The 23126-nt window shown below is 38.4% G+C and overlaps 1 protein-coding gene and 1 pseudogene across 1 annotated transcript; one reads left to right on the top strand and one right to left on the bottom strand.

Annotated features, from left to right (window-relative positions):
• Positions 1–848: 848 nt before the first annotated feature.
• Positions 849–8813, top strand: LOC131319334 (protein EMSY-LIKE 3-like; annotated as a pseudogene).
• Positions 8814–8882: 69 nt separating this feature from the next.
• LOC131320757 (uncharacterized) lies at positions 8883–14050 on the bottom strand. Its single transcript, XM_058351606.1, has 2 exons — positions 12884–14050; positions 8883–9588 (listed from the first exon to the last, which is right to left on the bottom strand). The coding sequence occupies exons 1-2, from the start codon at positions 13251–13253 to the stop codon at positions 9221–9223; spliced, it is 738 nt and encodes a 245-aa protein (XP_058207589.1). The 5' UTR covers positions 13254–14050; the 3' UTR covers positions 8883–9220.
• Positions 14051–23126: the final 9076 nt, after the last annotated feature.

The following is a 23126-nucleotide window of genomic DNA, read 5'->3' as shown; positions in this document are numbered from 1 at the left end:
GGCGTCTCACAGAGCCCACCAGAACATTCAGTGTTTGGTTGATTCACCATGTCCCATATGCAAGGATGACTTCGATTTTGGTGAAAAAATTTCAAGTCTTGTTCCTTGTTTTCACTCATTTCACCACTCTTGCATTGCTTATGAGAGGCGACAGGGATTCAGTAATGGGTGCTCTGTTTGCCGTGGGAGAGTCTTGGATGTTAAGGACTTAACGATTCCCGACTTGGTTCCTGGGTTCATCGACTCTCCTCCACCCCTTCCTCCCAGACCTCCTCAACCCTCGTCCCCAGGACCCCCCACCCCAGGAGTGTGCCCAAGTTGCCACATTTTGATTGACCCACTCGATGGAGCTGGTTACATGATCGTGGAGGGTTGTAAGCACACTTACCACAAAGTGTGTGGGATGAGTCACTTTTTCCACAAGAAGAAGCCCCGTTGCATCTACCATCTTTGTGCACAGCGGGTAGAGTCCAAACACGACGTCACCCTTGTTCCGGAAGACAATGATGAGTGATTGCATAATCGATGGGCGCTAGCTATTGGGTTAGGGATTGTTTGAAAGTCTACTTTTTAGATTGGGCCTTTAGGAATTGTTTGAAAATCTACTTATTGCCTTGTTATTTCGGAATGTAATATTGGGCACTCTAATTTTAGTCTCATTTTAGTCAATGGCACTTCATCACTTGTAACTACATGATTCTGTACTTGGAAAATGAAAAAAGATGATTACAGTATGCACTTGGCAATTTTCGATTTGGTCTGGACCGATTTTGCAATTCACCCGGATTTTTTGTGCAGTCCCCTCTGCAAATTGTACCCGGAATTTAAATTTTCTTTTTCGTTTCAATTACCTTCTGTGATTTCTAGGGTTTGCTATATGCTGCGAACACGATCCCCTGTTACAATCTTGTCATGAATTATGTTCACGTCGACGACACCAGCGGTGAGTGAAATCACTACGTTCAGTGGATTATGGAGTGTATATGTTTATGCATTGCTCTTATGTGGAAACGGTTAATTGATTTGAAGCTTTTGGAAAAAGATCACAGCGGTTTGTTTTCGTTATTTAGGGTTTGAAATATGAGTGAATTTCATTGAAGCGTTTGGTATTTCGTAGAGAATGTCGTCTGTCAGGCTTTCAGGGTTTTGTTGAGAATTTTAAGGGGCTTACAGCTTTGATTAAGTGGTAGTCTATGTAGAGATTTTCGCATTCTTTTTGGGTAGTGATTTTGCCACACTTTTTTTTGATAATGTCACACCCTGCAAGTGTATTTTTTAGTGAAAAAATACACTTGCTCTAAAAAATACACTTGCAGGGTGTGGCATTATCACAAAAAAAGGTGTGGCAATATCATTTCCCTTCTTTTTATCCGGCTGTGGAAAAAATCCACAGCGGTTTGTTGGTTTTAGGGTTTCAAATTAGAATGAGTTTTATCAACTCATTTGTTGTTTATACCAACAATAGTACAAACTATCTCACGTGGAGTTTATTGGTCCCACCATCCATATATGGGTCCCACACTGAGTCACATCATTCGTGTGTGCGTGCGTTATTGGGACCATGAGCGTGAAAGCTAAAATTAGCAAGAGGGAGGATAGATAGTGTGAACGTAGGGTGAAAATTGAGAGCAGGAGCGGAAGGCACTACTAAAGGAATAAAGGATTATGTGACAAAGGTCCCACATACCCCACCAGATGAGTGAATTTGTAAAATTGTTAGTGTAGGTTTTGGTGACTAAAGAGTATGTGAGTTTGTGACTAAGGTCCCTCATACCCCATAGTGCACTGTGCGTGAAATTTTGTGGAGACTACGAAAGCGGCTTGCAGGTTGATTAGGTGGTAGACTTGTGGCTGTTTTCAGGTTGTAGAAATTTTTGTCTATGGAATCTTCTGACTGTAATCTCTTTGTGGTTTGTATATGGGTGTCATACACTTAAAGTTAAATGTAGTGCTGGTTTCATGAATTTGCAACTTGATGGTTTGAGGGTTTGAGCACCTCCGGAACCCAGCTAGGCTGTGAAGAAGAGAACGCCATTAGTGCTGACTGTCCAAGGTTACAAGTTCATTAGGGCCGGTTTCATCAGACACATGCACTACTGCAGGCACTTTTATGTATGCATGATTAATGTCAGGTTCAATTGGATGCTTGATAATATGCGTCTTATTGTGATGGATTGCATTGCATTATTTGCCTGCACATATCATGTGGATAAGAAGATTTATATGTTTGCTAATAGAATCTATACCTCAACATATATATACAATAATGCTTCCATCCTGCCCTGACTGCTCTCCTTTCCTTATTTTACCGTCTCATTCTTATTTTCCTTACATCAGGAACATTTGAACAAGAATTTTCGTAGTTCACTAAAATAGACCTCATCGTGTAGTTTGAATTAGTGCTTGAAAGTTGAACCGTGAACAACTCGATGAGGTTTAAGCATGTGCTATCATTGGAAGTCTAATAGTAGACGATGGAGTAGAATCCATTAGTCGTCTCTCTCTCTCTATATATATATATATGAGGCTCTCTGCAGAGGACAGTCTTAGAAGGGAGTACTGTACATAAATTTTCCGCTTATGAATGTATTGGTAAGAAGATTATCAACATCAGTTGACGAAGATGTTAATCTAAAGGAACTTAAGGATATAAGTATATCCCTCCAACCAATATCTGGAAGCTTTTTAGCTCTGCGTTCGGCAACACCATGTTCCCCATTTGTCTTGTTTTGGAAAGGAGTTGTTGGGATAACTTTATCCAGTTATTCTGCAGTTCTGTCTTGTAAATTATGATATTAGTATTAAGGTACTGAGGTGGTTGCGGTTACCCAAAGCTGAACATAAAATATCCGGTTCTTCAAATAGCCAAACATTGGACTACGTTTTATGTACCCCACCTGTAATTTTGTGTGCATGTGGGTGTGGGTGTTTTTATTGTGTACCCCCTTAGTGGCTCGTCTAACTAATTTGAGATTTGGCTCATGCAAAAATTGATTTTTTGATTGCCATTGCAGATACTATGGTATATGTGAGTTGTATGGAGTGTATTGCGGGAAATTTCATGTTTGGATTTTAAATTAATCCAGGTACAGATGATGATCTTCCGCCATCACACCATTTTAGACATGCAAGAGGTGGCCGGGTCGCAGGAAATGGAAGATCTTTTGGAGGTTCTGTCCCATTTAATAGGATGCATATTGATATGGACTCTGAAATTCACCAACTTGAGAAAGAAGCGTACAGTTCAGTCCTGCGGGCTTTTAAAGCACAGTCCAATGCCCTTACATGGGTATATATTTTTGCTTTGTTTACTTTGGATTTTTATATTCCTCTTCCCTTTTTAATGCTGTTCATACTTCCAATTGGCAGGAAAAGGAAGGATTAATTACTGAACTTGGGAAAGAGCTTAGGGTGTCAGATGATGAACACAGAGAACTACTTAGAGCATCCGCAATGGGAATAATCAAAATCGATAACCAAAATGTGCCACGTCAGCATTTGATTATCCATTTAGTTCATAATCAAACCTAACAAACTTGATCTCCACATTGGTTATTTTTGTATCCCTATAAAAAAAACCCCCACAATACGCAATGCACCTATGTCCAATTGCAAACGAGTTCCAATCACGCACCCGACCACACCAAATTATTCGTCTCGATGAGACGATTCTAATGTGAAGTGTTTTTTAATTTTTTAGTTTTGAATTTGGTTATTGAGTTTGGTTATTGAATTTTGGTTATTGGTAAAAGTTATTAAATTTGGTTATTCAAAAGTCAAAATTTGATGAGTTGCTAAGAGGTTGCTAAGTTTGGTTATTACAATGTGAGCACTTTTTTGAGCAAACATTGCTAACTTTAGCAACCTTTTGATTTTGATTATTACATTGTAGATGCTCTTACCAGGGTTAATTTTGATGGCATTATCTGTAGGATAAGGTTTGAGCTATAATTGATGAGATATAAACCAGATTTTATCAGGTCTGTAATGATTTGATATCATCGTTGGTAATAATAGGGAGTGGAGACAATCAGGTGGACACAACGGCTCTATGCTGAGCACACCCCAGGCTGTTCAGGATCTATTACCCAGTCCAACAACAGCACACAAGAAACAGAAAAAATCCCAATCAGGTGCCCTATCAGCTGGTGTGCCACTGCGGCCTTTGCATTCTCAGGGGGATGCTGCATCCATGCAGCCATCACCTGCAGCTGCAAAACGAGGACATCCATTTGGAAGTGGTGGCAAAAGGCATAAACCTGTACGTTGATTATTTGTGCTATCAGCATAAATATAGTTGTATTTTGATCTCTGTTTGGACCGTTCATCGGCAGGGTCAGCCATTTACTGGTTTATCGTCGGTGAATTCCATGTAGTACCCTAATCGTTGTTCTTCTGATGCTATCGTGACAAATGAAACTGCGAAAGCAGCAGTAAATGATCCATTAATTGGAAGGAAAGTGATGACAAGATGGCCAGAGGATGACAACTTCTATTAGGCTGTTATAACTAACTACAACCCAATTGAGGTATGTTCAAGGTCTTAAGAAGACAGGTTAGAAACAATGCTCTGTGGACAAAGCAGTTATAAATCACCTTTTGGTTTTTATATCTATTGGAGTGATGGTGAAGCAAATATCTTATAGGCCAACAGTGATATTTGGACAAGGCAGTTATAATTCACCTTTTTGGCTTTTAAATCCGTTGGAGTGATGGTGAAGCAAGCATCTTTGTATATTTCTGGCTCTTGTGTGAGATTTATGCTCCAGTTGGCTGCTTTTGTTTTTAAGTAAATTAGAACCTAGGCAAGTTAACTTTTACTGGAAAAAGTTGGTCATGCTTTAGTAATCATTTCTTTTCTTTGGTTCCTAGTTTCAATCTCTAAAACATCGACCTCAATTAATTAAACTTGACATGTTTTGACGACTCACATTGTGACTTTGTAGGCTTAACTTGTTTTATATTTTTATTGTTATTTTCAGGGTCGACATGCTCTGGTCTATGATATACATACAGCGAAGGAGACATGGGAGTGGGTTAATCTTAAAGAGGCAAGTCTCAAGCATTATTTCCAGCAGTTAACACATTTCTTGTAGCTACTTCTCTGCAGCAATATGTTCCATATTGTTGTAGTAACCTTCAAATTGCTAAGACGCCAATGTATGAAACTACTCCTCGCTAGCTAAGGTGGTCGGGATGGGATATTCTGTGCAACTTTGATTACTTTAGGTCTTCACTTAAGATTCTCTTGTGGTTTCTGATTTCTAACTTCACTTCAATCCTGCTGAAGTGCATAAATTTTTGAGCTGAAGACCTGAAGTTGAATAAGCTGAGCTATAAAACCAGCCCAACTTCTTCTCAGTTTTAAGTGTAATGAAAAGTTGACAATATGGAACAATTTTGAAATCATGATTTTTAATGCATCCAGTTTGAAAGCTTTGGACCAATTTTCTGTCATGCCATTAGTGAGAATACTCAAATGAATGGTTGATAACTAGAGCCATTGCACACACAAGTGGCGTGATCATTCCTCATGATTTGTGGAAATCTGCAATAGCTATCACAATTTGAGTAACTGCCAATGTATGTGCAAGATTTAACCGAAGGAGAGCGAATAGTTGTGCATGATGTGATTTCTTTATGGCTGAGATCTTTCTTTGTTAGGCCTTCTCTAAGAATCAGAGAAGTGTTGCATTCTTTCATTATCATGCCTCAACTAAAGTGATGTACTTATCACACACACAAAAAAACAACTAAAGTGATGTGTTTAGTTGTTTTGCGGCTTGTGCATAAAATGCACTTGGAGGCACCATACTGTCATTTGCATCTCGGATGTTGGAAAGAGGTGTGATTTGTTATGCTAGTCTTCTTTTCAGAAAACATCTTGCTCTTTCTTTGTTGTAAACCCAAGATCAAGGGAGTCGTAGTTCCAGGGTCTTAGTTAGGGTAAAGCCCACAGCCCCACATCATATTTCCCAGAAACTTGTTGAGGAAAATTGCCAAGAATTCATGGGTCATAGAAGAAACTTGTGGGAGTTGCAGCTCATTGTGTTTTCAGGTAGGAAAGCAAGGGAAAATACTATGTACCAGGAAGTTTTTCCTTGTTTTACTACCACCAAAATCTGGAAAATAGGAGGGAAACAAGGATAAATTATGGATTGCAGATATGATTTTCCCATGCATTTTCCTGATGCCCGTCCATTTTTTATTTAACACTCGAGTTTTGTGAGGGGAATCATTTGCATAACCTTTCTCCCATCAACTCCATGTACCAAACAGGTGCCAGGGTAACGTAGGGAGGGACCCATATTGCCTCCACATTTTTTTTTACTTTCATGGTTATGACCCTTTTTCTAAAAGTGCCTGAGCTGCCAGACTTAACAGAAATGTGGCCACTGAAGCCATTATAGAAAGTTAGAAATTAGCAATTTAGCACTGCTTGGTGAAATAGGTTCGAGATCTGTATAGGAAAAGAATTACGTTTTTCTTTCATTATTATTATTGTACCTAAACTTGCATGTATGTTCACAATAAGGCTTCAGAGGTTTATGTTTAACCTTGTGCCAATATGCTTCATCTGCCCCTTGTGTACTAATGAGATGAAGTGAGGAACATTCTGGAAATATTTCTACAGAGTACAGATTTGGCTGGCACCAGTTTTATGTTTCCTCTGTCGGAAAGTTTGGCTTCAATTTACAAATGGATGGATTATTTGGAGAACATATTGGCTTCTTCTATTGGCTCTTGCCTCTACATTAATTTGATGATCTGAATGGAAAATTGTAAATGACAACCCTGTACACTAAATCCGTGTTAAGTTGTTTTGGTCTTTGTCTCTCTCAATTTTAGGGCGAGTAATCATGCTAAAGAGAGCATAGTTTCTTTGTTCCATATGTTTGCTGCTTGCCCAAACGGAGAAACTTTGAATAGACTGGAAATTTCCCACTTTGATTTATGGAAGTTGTACTTTGGTGTTCCATGCATGTGTTGTGGAAATTAATGTCCTCTGATTCCGAATTGAGTCTTGTCACAAAATTCTGAGGTAATGTGGAGGAAAGAGATTTGTTCGTTTTTGGCATTCCTTTGGTCTATTGTCTATTTGCAGCCCTGTGTTAAATTTTTTGTATTGTTTGAGGACTAGTGGTGCTTCATATAACTTAGTGAATCTGATAATTTCTTGAGGCTGAAATTTGATGAGAATCGTTTCGCTTTTGTCTTTACTATGGCAGATTTCCCCTGACGATATATGTTGGGTAGGTGATGATCCGGGAATTCCTCATAGAGGAGTGAATAATTCATTAAGCCTTGGTGCTACTCCACTTGCTGGAAGAGGAAGAGGGGCAGCAAAGGAATTGCCTCGGTTACAAAATAGGTTAGGAATTCAGATGAAATTGAAATACTTCACACTGAAACATTATTAAAGGAGGTATATTTTGTATGATTCTGTATACTCCATTTATTTTAGTGAAGTTCGTTTTAGAAAAAGTCTATATGAATGGACTTAACCACAAAAGGAGAATCCAGCAAACAAATTCCAAAACCATATATTCAACCTTGGTGTATTGGGTATTGTGGGACATACGAAAATGTAGTCCACACAGTTGGGAAATTATTCTTTGCTCCAAGAGCACCAAATAATCCCTCTACACTTATGCTCCATTGTTCCGTTTGCTTGATTAATAGTGGAATGATAAATAATCATACAGAATAAGTAATTCCTTCGGACTAACGTATACCAAGATATTCTGTGGATATTGTACCGAATGGATATTTATTCCTAGCTATTTGTACCAGACATAAGATGTGCGGTTTTTTTGAATCTATACAGTACAGTCATCCAAGCTTAACTCTAGGCAAACAAACAGGCCTTAAGTTCTGGGGGTTGAGCTGTCCTTTGTTTATGTAACCTTTTAACATTGGCAGGTTGAGAAAGTATTTGGTGCAAGTCAGCCTGATATTCTTGAAATTGAAAAGGCAAAGAAAATGCTTAAGGTATGAACTGAGATGCATCCTTCACAAAGTCGCCATTTTTTGTTTTGCACTCAGGATTTGACCATAATTTGTAACACAGGAACACGAACAAGCACTGATCGATGTGATCGAAAAGCTAGCAGATGCATCCGACAGTGAAAGTGGTAATAAAAACATGTGTAGATAAACAAAAATCAATGTTGTATAAATTTTTTAATCTGTTGGGAAAGAAGTTTACTGGTGATGATAAAAATAACATTTTGAGGAACTTTTATTTTTCTTTCACCTTAGCTGTTTTTTTCTTGTCAAGTAGAGTATTACAATTGTAAATGAGACTACTTTTTGCAGAAACCGTCCAATAATCTGTCCTCATCTGTCGTCAAATGAAAAAAATTTCTTCTTGTTCTTGTTTTTGTAATAACATACCATGGTAACTTTCCGCTTGACCAAAAAAAATAACATACCATGGTGTACTCAATACCATTGCTTTTTACCTTTCTGAGAATGTGATCTTGATGTCTTGATTCCAGCGATTATAATTAAAGTTTGGTTTGTTTTTTCCTGTTTCCCTTTCTCTATTGCTTTGTTTCAAATTCAGATGGGGAGCCGCAAATCTCACACGGATGAATGGAGGATGGAGAAGCATGCACTACACTGAAATCCAATCCTGAGTTCAAGGCGGTGTTGAATAGATGTGATTGTTTAGGAGCTGCGATAGCATAGCAAACGATGATGTGATGACTATTTATTTTCTTTTTATCTTTGTATGTAGCTAATCTGAATGTCTTCATGCCCCACTTGGAAGGACAGTCATTGCTATAAATCTGTTCAACATTCCTTCATATGCTGTAGTCCTGGTAGTCCTGGAGTTGTGCTTCGTTGTCTCCTTTTTGGTTGATTTGCTACCACGATTGAATGAAATCAAATTTCTGCAATTCAAACAAACATACAACAGAATCCACAAGTAAACTTCCTAGTTCGTGCTAGCACAAAAATACAAGATACAACGGACTAACCGATAGCTCCCATCTCCGAGCTACATACAACCGCACACCCGAGATCAACATGACACTTGATCTTAAACACTCTTGATTAGACACTTGGACAAAGCAGGACTCGTGTCTCCATCCACTTGAGACCCACCTTCTCCGGAAGCCTCGTTGGAGGAACTTTACCAGATGAGGTTTATCAAATGTCACCATCTCTTGTGCCAAGTACAAAGTTCAACACCTAGGACTTGTGCAATTGTTCATTCATCAGCAAGTTGATCAAGAGCAAGTGGGCTAGCCAAATTGGACAATGACCTAACGAATCGAACAATTAGATCGACCATCTGAGCATCGAATTCTGGTCCTTCCATTTGGAAATGGCTTACTCCTTCGATAAGATGAGTTTCAACACGACCTGCGGCAGATTTCAATTTGTTTTGCAATTGTTTAACGCTAGTGAATCCATCTCGGGTACCCATAACAAAGAGCTTCGGTTTAGGAGATTGTAGAATGGCTTTGTGGTGTCTTCCAAAGAGAATGGAGGCAGTGAGACCAAAAGGATAACCCAAACTCACATAACCCACGACTTTGTCTAACTGGTCGACTGCTGAGCCAGCAATTGGAGCACCTGTAGGGAAGGGAAACAGTAAATATTTAAACAGTCTTTGTAAATTATTATCACGTAGAAATCCACATTTTTATTGTCGTCTCCTGTAACAGTATAATTGATGACAAATTAGAAATGGAGTACAAACTGCTACAATGCAGAAGTAGACCCTAAGGAACATGAGATCACGTATGTATTTATATGTCAGCGGATGGCCTTCACAAGTATGTTTTAGTTCTACAGATCAAAGTGCATACCAAGCCTGAAGGCTGAAGCCATCTCATATCATAGTTTTTGGAAGTTTACAAAAGAGAGTATGTCTTAAAGCTAATGAAAACCATGGAGGGAAACCTAAAGTCATAATCAAAATCACCAATTGGAAACTTCGGAAACAGGTTGACCCTGTAAGTAATTTGGAACAAGTGTTTCACTAGCACTAAATACCAAATCAAGAAATATTAGTCTAACACCGATACAACCAGTGGGAAGATCCCAAATTATGATTTTATGGAACAGGAGAGAAATAAGATGTCGCAACCAAACCAAGTTGTCAAAGTGGAAATAATTTCCCACTTCGGTGTACAAAGAGTTTTACCTTCCAAGATATTTGGACAACTAAAAAAGGCAACAAATTAGGAGGCGAACACTTTCGCATTGTGCATTTAGCGTTGACAAGCAACATTCAGTGTCTAGGCATGAGATTTTGGTTTTCTCTCCTTTTTCCTTCAGCTATGTTTCCGATAATTCCAACCTCTACTCGTAAGCTAACAGTTATCTATACAGCTCTCAGTTGAGGTCCTACATAACAACAAACACTACAGAGACGGGAATTGTTCAATATACTACTTGATTGGCTCTTAACTGAAAATTCATTGAGTTTGGACTTGAGTGCATTTCACTACATGCAAGACAACATTGTAAAACCACCTGATTGAATGCTGATGTGCAGTGGCAATCACACGTATTAAGTTTTTTAAGAGAATTCTGTCAAAAGTAAGGCAAAAGTGTGTTCAAATAGTCCTGCAACTTTAACTTGGCTAATACGACCAAGCTCAGCATTCTACCTCCTGAAGCACCTAAGTGAGAAACCTAAGAGAACCATATACACAAACGCTGTCAGAAGATTAACGATCAATAGCTTCCCCACCCACATCTAGAGGTTCAAACTTCAAACCACAAATTACAAGAATGGCATGGCACACATAAGTAATAGATAAAAGAGTCAATGAGCTCAGTCAAGAAACAAGGGCTCAATTAATCAATAACCACGCATTACCAGATTTGAAGGTTTTTATCTTTTTATGTTCGCCAAAGATGAGTTCGTAAAACAACCCTTCTACCCCCCTCTCCCCCTCCTTCCACTCCCGCACATACGCACACAAACACAGAAGGTAGACGACAGCTATCAAAACACGTGGCCTACTTCTTCCTTACATTAACCATTGGCCACACAAAATCACTGTCCATATCGGCCAGATGGAAGTTGATAAATTCTAATGTCAGAGCCTTCATCAAATCAAATTTTAAATCCAAAAAAAAAAATGTACACAACAAATGGCATACACCAGACAGTATACCGATTCCACAAACCAAAGGTTCAACATATTTAACTGTCTGTATGCAAAAGTACTTCCAATAACCTTGTACGTTGGAGCTTCGTTCGAAATTATCACACATCAAACTTAAGAAAGCTAGTAATCTGGTTTCGGAAAAATAATCCTGAAGAGGGGGACTTTCAAAGATGTGGACTGTGGAGGCACCGTCAATCGTTGAAACAATTGCCTAAGTCCATCCATTATTCGATCAACTAAGAGTAATCACCAAAGCAAAGCCGAAAATTGTACGCAAATTACTTTCCACACAACCTGTAAGTAAGAATATAAAGTTTACACAAGGTTATTCCTACAAGCCAAATAAGAACAGAAAGTTTAACACAAGCTTATTCCTACAAGCCAAATCACAGAAGAATAAACAATTCCTGAAGAGAAACCTAACCTGAATGAGCACAAATCACTGTACACCTACAGACATCCATTAAACCAACTTCCAGAAGCTAGGTTCCAATGCCTCACATGTCTCACAGCTAACCTTAACAACCACCAAAACCTTCATAGCTTCGATCGATCATAGCTTGAGGATTACTAATCAAATTCAACCAAAAAGACATACAGTCCCGTCATCCCCACTTTCAACTCAAAAAAGAAACCATGTAAAGAACCCGACCAAAAGTATTAGACACACCCATTTCGACAGAATATGTGCACACATAGACAAATATCTGCCTAAGGTGTGTAGATCTCATGGATCATCTCTCCAGATCAGAAAAGCAACAGAAATTTGCAAACTACCCTAAAGGTCAGCTCAGATAGAGATCAACTCCATGAGGGGACTTAGTGTTGAGTTTAATATAGGAGCCTCAGCTATAGTTGTCTTTTGAACGTTCAGTTTTATCATAAATACAGGATGATTAGTACAGTAACAAGTGTGGTGAAATTAAAGTTTTGAACAGGGTTAGCAATAGCATAGATGATGATATTGGAATCCTTATGCAACTACAATCTCAAATCACTCTTACTCAGTAACCATTTCAAGTCCATATCGAACTCAATGTCAAAATGCATATATAAACTACCAAATCTAAATCCAGCAATTCTTACTGAACCTTTATGTCAAATTCTTTCATTTTAGAAATCCCCATCTCCCAGAACGGATCCTAAAAGAACCCACCAGTACACACCTATTGCTCTTCAAAACATGTTTTCGTGCGTATATCAACAGCCCCTATGGATTGCATCTAAGAACGAAAAAGAAAACGGAAAAAGAAAAGGGAATCCTATCAATCACTTGTTTGGACAAGAAATGAATCGGTTCCTTTTCAGTCGGTTTGGAACATGTGAAAAAAGAAGGGGGAAGGGAAGAGATAATTGTTAACGAACAAAGTGCGAGTAAAATGTGGAGAAGAGTGTACGATGCTCAACCCTTCGTTTTTCTATTTTTCGTCTCAAACCAGACAAGGGAAGAAAAAGTTTTTTTCAGATTTTCCCTTCTTTTCCCCAATATCCAAACAAACCCAAATTTATTTCTCACCAAATCTCACCACCACAACGCTTTTCTTCTCACAATCTAAAGAAAGGGCCTTTAATTACCAAAACAAAACCAACATAAGAAAGAAAAGAAACAATACCTTTAAAATTACCACCAAATTTCTCACCACCACAACCCTTTTCTTTTCTCACCCTCTTCTCACAATCCAAAGACAGGGCCTTTAATTATCAAAAAAAAAAAAACAGAACAAATAGAAGAAAGGAAACAGTACCTGCAGAGGAACCCACCAACAAAATTCGTCTCACGCTGAAATTCTGGGCGACCCATTTGCACACAGAAACGACGTCGCGCACTTCAGAGGATCCGGTGAGAGAAGGCCTACCGGAGGACTTACCGACGCCCCTCATGTCGAAGGTAACGGCGTGGAATCCTCTGCGGGCGAGGCCAAGTGCGATGCCCTTCATCAGGCCTTGGCATCCGCCCAGCACCGAGTAGGGATGGACCAGCACGATTGCCAAAGAGCCTTCCTCTTCTGATTCAGGTTCTGGGTTTGGGTTTTCCTCTTGTGTTGGTGGTCTGAAGATCCTGGCGTCGAGTTTGATTCCATCGGCGGTCTCGATTGTCTGGGTTTCTCTTGACATTATTGGTAAGGCGGGGAGTTCTGGAGAGAGTCAGAGAGAGGGAGAGAGAAAGAGAGAGATGGGTATGGAATTAGCGTTTGTTTTTTGGGTGTTAGAGCATCTCCAGGAGCCTCAAAAGAGTTCTAGCCAAAATGCCTAGGAAAAGTCCCATTAGCTAGCCATTTAACATACGGGTATCCAACATCCTAGGCTTTTGAAGTCATCCAAACTCCACTTGTACCAGATTACAACCCATCTCTTTCTTTTTCTTTCTCTCTCACCTCGAAAATTCCTGCAAACCCAGAACCAAGAAATGCACAAATACCAAATTCATCTCTATCTCTCCGAAATCTGCAAACCCACTTGATCTGCACCACCGTCGCCCTCCTCCTCCACCCCGTTCACGCTGGATCTTCGCCAATGTCATCCTCAAGTAGTCAATTCCATAATGGTAGCTCCACCACCGCTTAATCGACGACAACGGCAACCAAACCCACCAACATCCTCACCGAAAAAACCCACCTCGCAGCACCTCAAAACCATTCAGAGAGAGAGAGAGATCGCACCTTAATACCCACCTCGCAGGAGCAAGCGGATTTGACTCGTCGGAGTGAGAAATATTCCGCCGCCGATCTATTTTCAGGGAGAGGGTCTGGAGCGAGCCTTCCGTACTCGCTGGGTTGGGCGAGGTGTTGGAGCGAGGGACCAAACTGGCGAGGCCTAGCCGAGGCTACTGGAAACGGGAAAAGAGGGGTTTTCTCGCCAGTTTGATCTCGCCGGCGACTTACCCGAGTCTGCTGGAGATGCTCTTAAAAGGAGTGTTTTTGGCCGAAATGGCTATAAATTATAATCAAATTGAAAGAATATCCATCTTTTCAAGCATTTTGCAAAAATATGTTATCGCTACTTTTCAAAAGGAATTATGGGATTTAGGCCAACTCGTGCGTGGTAATAACTGTCTTTTTTAAAAGCGTATTAAAGGAGCTATAAGTTGAAAACCCACGTATTGATCAACCCCTCCTCTTTTCTCCTCCTATCTGATCTTTTCCTTTTTTTCTCCACGTCGATCACGACTTCTGAACTTGCGCAATCTCCTCCAGCCACCCTCCACCCTCTCTCATCTCCGGCGTGCTCTCCACCCTCTGTTGTCACTTACAGTAAGTCTCTCTCTCTCCATCTTCCATGTCTCATGTATGTGTATATGTATATATGTATGTCTATTCTAGGATTCGGCTCAATAGGTAATTTTGAAGATGCAATTTGTCTCTTCATCTTCCTGGTTTCACCCAGGTTGCTCGTTTCCCTCCTTTCTTGAACAATAACCTATGAAAAGAAGCCTTCATTTGAATTTCAGGCAATTAGTAATAACTCTTATTTTTTCCAGGGACAGAGAATAAAAAGGATAAGAATTTACGTTTATCAAGCAGATAAAAATAATAATACCGGATAATTCCTTGCAAAATTCCTTGCAAAAAACGAGTAAATTCTCGAGTGAAATAAAACCACAACCCTTAAAAACAATAAAATTCTCAATGAGGAAGAATCCATTCAAACACAAAAATATTCCGAAGTACAAGAAAAATTTGAACACAAATGTCAGAAGTCCAAGAACACATATATTTCTGTTTTGAATGCATTTGAACACAAAAACTTTAATCTCTGACATGTACCTACAGTCGGTTGAAGGATTAGGACCCTGCCAACCCAAACTTATGAGAAACCAAGCTACCATTTGGAACTGGCTGAATATAATCTCTCTGTATCTGACTAGTTTAAATTTATGAAATTTTCATGTTATTTGTTCATATATTCCTTGTCACGCCCTCGATTTCCAACATAAATAACAATACCATTTGAAATATAAATCCTCACAATAGTATATATAATCCCCAAATACAATACTATTCCCAAGTCCTCAAACTTGTTCACAATTACAACGTTCCAAATTATGGCATTCCAGTACAGTACAATACAATTTATTTTACAAACATATAGGTAGCACATGAAAACAACCTTTAAAACAAAGATGTCAGTCATGCACTTCACATCACTGCTCCTGTATTGTACCTGAAATGATAATAGGTTTGAGCAAACACGCGCCTAGTAGATAAATCTTTACACAAGCTATAAGAAAATGCGATGAAATATACACCAGAGATGAATGAGTTTTCAATGAACAAACACGAACAACGGAGATTTGCCACAAAAGACAAACAGACTTCGACTACAAAGCTCTAAGCATCTTATCGAGATTCCTATCATGGCACATGTCAAACTAGAAACTGTACTAAGTTCACATCAAGCTAAACAAACCTACAACAAACTCTCAACCACTTCATTTACTTCATGCGCGAACACCACAATCTGTCTCAATTTCACATTACTGAATATCAAATCTCTTTCCCTTGAAACTTTCCCTTGAATTGTGAAATGACTTGTGAAAATAAAATCAGACCATTATGAGTCAAGCTCCGCAATTCGAGCTTGAATACTGGAATCTATTCATTTGTGCCCAAATACCGAAAATCGTGATTCGCTCAAGAATATCGAAGGATTTTCATCAAAATCCTTTTACCATGACCAAAATCCTCTCATTAACTTCATAAACCAATAACGTATCATTAAAAGTCTGAGCCGAAGCTCCTGCCAGGCACTTACTCGACAACGAGCCCTGAAGACAAATGATATGAGCGTTTAGCTCCTGCCAGGCATTTACTCATTTAAGAGCCCTGAAAGCATACAATATGAGCATTTAGCTCCTGCCAGACATTTACTCATTTAAGAGCCCTGAAAGCATATAATATGAGCATTTAGCTCCTGCCAGTCATTTACTCATTTAAAAGCCCTGAAGTCCTCTTTGTGTCCATTTAACATTTACATTCTTTCCACATTCCCATTTCACAAACATTCCTCTTTATGTCCATTTAACATTTACATTCTTTCCACATTCCCATTTCACAAACATCAAATCATTCAATCGAATTCAAAGGCCGTTTAATCAATCACAACCTAATCATCCCAAACAGCTCTATCACGACATCGATTAAACTTCAAGTATTCTAAACAATCTAACAATACACTACATTGATTACATTTCGAAACGTTCCAAACTGTCAACCATAGCATGACTCCGACTAATAAATTAATACTTATCCTTCCCTTTAAGTAGACCATAATACCACACGTTACGTACTAACCCATCACCATCCTACGGCATATCTCTTGCTATTGTTGACGCCTAGACCTCATGGGATAAGCACCCAAAGAATTGAAAGAAAACAACAAGACGGATCATGAGGACACGAATTTCTATGACACCTTTCGATTCACTCAGTCAGCTCACCTCTATCAATCATACCCAACACAACACCTCGTGGGGCCTACGGTACTCCTAAACAGTGATACGATACGTTTTTCTTTCACAACGGTACTACGATTACGCCCAACGAGTGTCTCAGGGATAGGAACGATCAACAAATCCATACTCAAAGAACAGCCAAGCTACGAGATGGTTTATAGGTATTTTAGAGGTGTTGGAAGTGATCGGGGGTCAAAACAATGGAGTTTGAGACAAGGCAGCAAAATTGGCCTTAGGCTCTGTTGTATAGATACTACGAATTTCAGTATCTATACAACCATGCTTAAAATCGTTCCTGAGGCTATTGTATCGATACTGATTTAATCAGTAGCGATACAGCAGTAGCTAAATTCGTTTCAGAGATTCTTGTATCGATACTGAGCAGAGCAGTATCGACATAGATGGGTGTTCGAGCAGATTTTCTGCAGATTTCAAGGAATCCCACTACAACTACAACAATAACAACCACAAGCACGATTTATGGCACAAACTCATCTCATAAACGTATAGAGAGTGCAAGAAATCCCTACCTCAAGCATCAAAACCGAATCCCAACGAGAGATCGAACCCTAGCTTCCAAAATCAACTCCGAGAGCAATACACCTCCACCGAGCACTAGCCAACGATGTACGAGCTCCAATACGCGCGTAGATGATGGATTGGAGGTTGGTTGTCTTGGGTTTCGAGTTGTTTTGGTGAAATTTGGGTGGAGGAGTGAGAGAGGGAGAGGAGCCGTGAGAGGGGAGAGAGAGATCGGGAGAGTAGAGAGAGAATGGGATTGGGGATTTTAATCCCCTGCGCCCCTACACACACACACATATATATACTAGGACACACACACTATCACACTTGCACTCCCTCCACTTTCAATCTTTATCATTTAAGCCCCAAATCAAATAAATCCAACAAATTCCTCATTTATTCCATATTCTAATATTAATAAATCCTTTAAACTATTTTCGAAAATACGGGTCTCTACATTCCTGTTCTTGTTCTTGTTCTGATCACCATATGTGAAATCAACTTAAATTGCGGTTACATAGGGGGGCCTCTCCTCCATTTCCTAGGAGTGGTATATTTCACCACTCTTGTATAAGAACGGTTTTAAATTTTTCCTGTGTGCTGGTTGCCTGCCTGTGCAAATAACATAAATCATCATTTTTTTACAATCTAGGCTTAGCGAGGACTTCCTAAACGGTGAAAGTTATCATTACACAGTTTTGATTTATGTTGTCACCCTTATTATCATTACTACAACAAAATGTCACCCTTGTAGAACAAACCCATGCAGTGGATTTCTCTCTTTAACTCTTCTCCCTCTTTATGGGGTTTTTCTCTCACACTAGTTAGTACATCCCACCATACATATTTGTAAACAAATTACATAATCAACAAATAACTAATAATCAACCAATCCTCCCTTTAACTATGTACCACATTTAAATCACCAATTCGGACTCTTCCTCTCTCATTTCTTGAGGAAGTTAATTTGAAAATTTCTATACCATATCACTCAACTCTTTTATAACCAATCTTTTCCAAATTAATAATAATTCTAATTTTTTTAACACAATCGTAAGAATTTTTAATAGCTCTATGGCTAGTCTATTAATATCTTTGAACATATGATATTACAAATTCTCACACTTTGTATTAAAAAAATTGGGATATAACGTCTTTTAAGAATGTGTTTTAGAATTATAGCTCCTTCTCAAAAGGCGCTATTAGGGTTACAATTATAGCTCCTTTTCAAAAGGAGCTATTAGGGTTAATTATAGCTCCTTTTCAAAAGGCGCTACCTACGTGGCGGCCACATGACACCTAACCGTTATAACGCCTTTTGAAAATGAGTGATGACCTATTTTTACAAAACATTTAAAAAGATGGATATTCTTCCAATTTGATTACAATTTATGGTCATTTCGGCCAAAAACTCGTTAAAAGGAGGGGTGGTTCAGCTGTTTCTCCACTCGAGCTAACAGGGAGTGCGAAGTACTTGCGCCTTGTGTTGCATAAATACTGCTCCTACTCGTAAATGAGTACATTGATTACGCAAACGGCAAACCACGGTTTAATAGCCCAATCACTAAGTCTAGGTACACTACATCTAACCACTACATCATCCACTACATTTTTTGTAAGACCCACTCTGGGTTTCAAAAAAATACAAAAAAATGTTCATAAATTTTAAAATAATATATTATGGGGCCCTATAAAAAATCAACTCCAACAAATATCGGTAAGTATTATTTTTTTATTCGTAGGGGTGAAACTGTGCAGTTGAACAGTTTTGCCTCTACAAATCAAGAAATAATACTTACCGATATCCGTTGGAGCTGATTTTTTACAGGGCCTCATAAAATATTATTCTAAAATTTATGGACATTTTTTTGTATTTTTTTGGGACCCGGGGTGAGCCCTACAAAAAATGTAGTAGATGATGTAGTGGATGAATAGTAGTATATGTGGCTCGTTGTGCCGTTTTGAGAATATAATAGGTCTTCAATCATTTGTTGAAATGCCATTTTTTTTGGTGTTAGAGATCATATTAGTATTACAAATATATTACAAGCATTACATAGAGTGTAAGATGATTAAAGAGATATGCACTGATTTTACAACTAAACATACCGAGTTGCGAGTTATGTATCGTATCATAGGTGCAGCGTGAGAATTTTTTAAACATAAGATACATTTAAAGATACCTATCAATTTTACCTTCAAAATTATCAAATTGTAAGATACACAATTTTAATCTTGAGAAGATTTCGACAACACAAATAACTTCACATGGAGCCACAACATTAGGCTAAAACAATGGTGTTGATTAGAATACTTGTGTCTGAAATGAAATTTTTTAGTCCTCTTCAATTGTTTAGAGCAGAAAGCATATTAAACCCCAAAGAGTTTTGTTGAAAAATGTATGCATTATAATTTGTGAAAATTTATATGCATCTCTATTAATTATTTTGATGATTAATTCAATGATATTTTTATTCGGCAAATACAAAATTATCGAAAAGTCGATTCCCGAATTAAATATTTTCGTGACCTTGAAATATAGCATAAAGTCTCTTGGATTCATGATTTATATTTACAAAGACTTTATTGAGCTCAATACATGCTTTAACGGTTTATTTAGATGAAATTGTGAGCCACAGGTTGACGAACCGGCTGACAAGCCGGCTGTCTGAACAGAAAGCTGTGACAACCGGACGACCACCCGGATGACCACTCTATCAAACGGCTAGTTTCCAACGGCTAGTTCCAACGGCTAGTTTCCAACGGCTAGTTCCAACGGCTAGTTCCAACGGCTAGTTTCCAACGGCTAGTTCCAACGGCTAGTTTCCAACGGCTAGGAAGCATATGGATGGCTATATAAGGCATCAAGAACTCATTAATGAGTATACATACACAAGCCACAACATTCCATATTATTGCAAGAGCAAATTCTCAAAAGATCAAAGCCAAAAATTCTCATTGTTCTTCCACTTTCATATTATTCTTGAGAGAAAATTTGTACAAGTCGTGAGCGATAATTTTCATACCTTCTTCACATACTTGTATTTCCTAAGTGAGTGTTTGAGTCAAACACTTGAAAGCTTAGAAGACCAAATTCGGGTTGGAATTTGGGTGTTATTGTTTTTGAGAAGTTTTCGGAGAAAATTCTTGCGGTTGTGCTAGCTCCTCGGGAAAGCTAGAGGCATTCGGTTCTTGTAAGCACCCGCAAGACTTACAAGTTGTAATCTTTTAAAGATTAGTCTAACCTTCAAGTAATTGCTTGAGGAGAAGTGGAGTAGGGCCGGACCGTGGACAAATCCGGACCGAACCACTATAAACGGGTTCTATCTCTCTATCTCTCTATTTTGATTGCATACTTATTGTTTGCATATATTGTTAGAGATAAATTTTTATTGGTAATTATTACTAGCAATCCTATTCACCCCCCCTCTAGGTTGCATAATTTGGGTAACAATTGGTATCAGAGCCTCGGCTCTTGTTTGTAGATTTAACCATCTAAGAGTTAAGATCCATGGCAACCACTAGTAATGTTTCTTGTATCGAAGGTCAATCGTCCAATAGACCTCCCTTGTTCACCGGAGAAAATTACTCTCATTGGAAAAATAGAATGATGATCTTTATTCAATCCACGGATTATGATCTATGGAAAATTATCAAAAATGGTCCCATTATTCCTACTAAGAAAGTTGGAGAAGAGACTATGCCTAAACCAGATTATGAGTGGAGTCATTTGGAAAAGGCTTCAATAGAAAAGAACTATAGAGCTATGAACCTTCTTTTTTGTGCTATTACTCCCAATGAATATGATTGTGTTTCCGCATGTGAATCGGCTAAAGAAATATGGGATAAGTTAGAAATGTCACATGAAGGAGATAGTCAAGTTAAGGAGTCCAAAATTGATATTCTTGTGCATAGCTATGAGCTCTTCAAAATGAAACCGGATGAATCTATATCTCAAATGTTTGCTAGATTTGCTAGTATTACTAACGGTTTAAAAGCTCTTGGAAAGATTTACAGTCAATCCGAAATGACAAGGAAGGTGCTCCGTTCCATGCCAACCAATTGGGACACTACCACCTCCATCATCCTACAATCCAAAGATTTCTCAACATACACGATGGACAAGCTCATGGGATCTCTCATGACGGAGGAAATGCATCACAACCTCAAGGGTGAAAAAGAGAAGAAAGTTAAGGATCTTGCCTTCAAAAGTACAACAAGCAAATCAAAAAGCAAGGAGGATTCAAGCAACGAAAGTGAGGATGATGAAATGGCGCTCATCACAAAAACGTTCAAGAAACTCCTCAAAAATAGAGCATCTCACAAAGGCAGAGGATTTTCAAGAAAAGATGGAGGCAAAGAAGAAAATAGTAAAAAGGATCCAATCATTTGCTACGAGTGCAAGAAGCCCGGCCACATCAAAAGTGAATGTCCATATGCAAAAAAATATTCAAAGAAGGACAAAAAGAGAGCTATGATGGCCGCATGGGACAATAGTGACGATAGTAGCTCCGATGAGGACGATGAGCAACAAGAGGTCGCTAACTTGTGTTTCATGGCCATCGAAGAAAACGAGGTAGATCTCGACTCATCCTATTCCTTTGATGAATTATTTATTGCCTATAAAGAGTTGAAAGTAGAATTTGAAAAGGTTGTTTCTAAAAACAAATTTCTTAAAAAGGTTGCTAAAGATCTTTCACTAGAAATAGATGATTTAATTGAAGAGAAATATATTTTGGAGGAAGAAAATGAAAGTTTAAGAACCTCTTTGGAAAAAGAAAAAGAGTATTTGAAGGATACTTCCAAAAACGAATCTTTAGAAAAACAAATTGATGATTTAACTAATTCTCTTTCAAAACTCACTAATGGAAAAGAAAGTTTAGACATTCTTCTTGGAAAACAAATGGTTTCTTTTCACAAGGCCGGAATTGGTTATAATCCCACTCAACACAAAAATCTTTTTGAAAAAGATGTTCCTCCTTCTAGCCATTCTAAATTGACATGTCATTATTGTGGTAAAATTGGTCATATTTCTCCTACATGTCCTATGAAAGGATACTCATCTTCTAATGCAAAAAAGGTTTGGGTTCCTAAGAACCGTATCAATGCTAACCTTCAAGGACCCAAGATGATTTGGGTACCAAAAGTCAAGAATTGATGTGCTATTGTAGGTATGCTTCAAAAGTTCTCTCAAGGAAGGAAGTTGGTACCTTGATAGTGGATGTTCAAGACACATGACCGGTGACAAGAGGGCTTTCAATTCTCTTTCGTCTAAAGATGGTGGACATGTCACATTTGGAGACAACAACAAAGGCAAAATCATAGGAATCGGTGATATAGGTAATTCTCCTATTATTGAAGATGTTTTACTTGTTAATGGTTTAAAACACAATCTTCTTAGCATAAGTCAATTATGTGATAGAGGAAATCGTGTTATCTTTGAAAAATCCAAATGTATCATTGAAAATGACAAAAGCAACAAGACACTCTTCGTTGGACAAAGATTTGAAAATGTATATGTTTTTAATCTCAATGATTTAAGTAATTGTGATATAAAATGTTTTTCCGCTTTGAGTGAAAATAGTTGGCTTTGGCATAAGCGCCTAGGACATGCAAGTATGGATGCTATTTCAAAACTCTCTAGAAAAAATTTGGTAAAAGGTCTTCCTAAAATCAAATTTGAAAAAGATAGACTTTGTGGTCCTTGCCAACAAGGAAAACAAACCAAGGTTTCTTTTAAGTCCAAAAATGTTGTTTCAACTTCTAGACCTTTGCAATTACTTCATATGGATTTGTTTGGACCAACTCGCTCTCCAAGTCTTTGTGGAAACTATTATTGTCTTGTTGTTGTTGATGATTTCTCTAGATATACATGGGTGATGTTCCTAGCTCATAAGAATGAGGCTTATCCTAATTTCACTAAACTTTGTAGAAGAGTTCAAAATGAAAAAGGCTTTGTTATTTCTAACATTCGTACGGATCATGGAAAAGAACTTGACAATTCTTTATATGAA

Source organism: Rhododendron vialii, chromosome 3a, assembly GCF_030253575.1.
Source record: "Rhododendron vialii isolate Sample 1 chromosome 3a, ASM3025357v1".
Classification (NCBI taxonomy): domain Eukaryota; kingdom Viridiplantae; phylum Streptophyta; class Magnoliopsida; order Ericales; family Ericaceae; genus Rhododendron; species Rhododendron vialii.
The sequence above is the reverse complement of the archived record's forward strand: the minus strand, read 5'-3'. Positions and strand labels throughout refer to the sequence as shown.

Excerpts from the sequence above, each read along its gene's own strand:
- LOC131320757 (XM_058351606.1), bottom strand. The coding sequence starts at position 13,253 with ATGTCAAGAGAAACCCAGACAATCGAGACCGCCGATGGAATCAAACTC. Across the intron at positions 9,589-12,883 it reads GTTGGTGGGTTCCTCTGCAG|GTGCTCCAATTGCTGGCTCA; the intron begins GTACTGTTTCCT and ends CCTTCCCTACAG.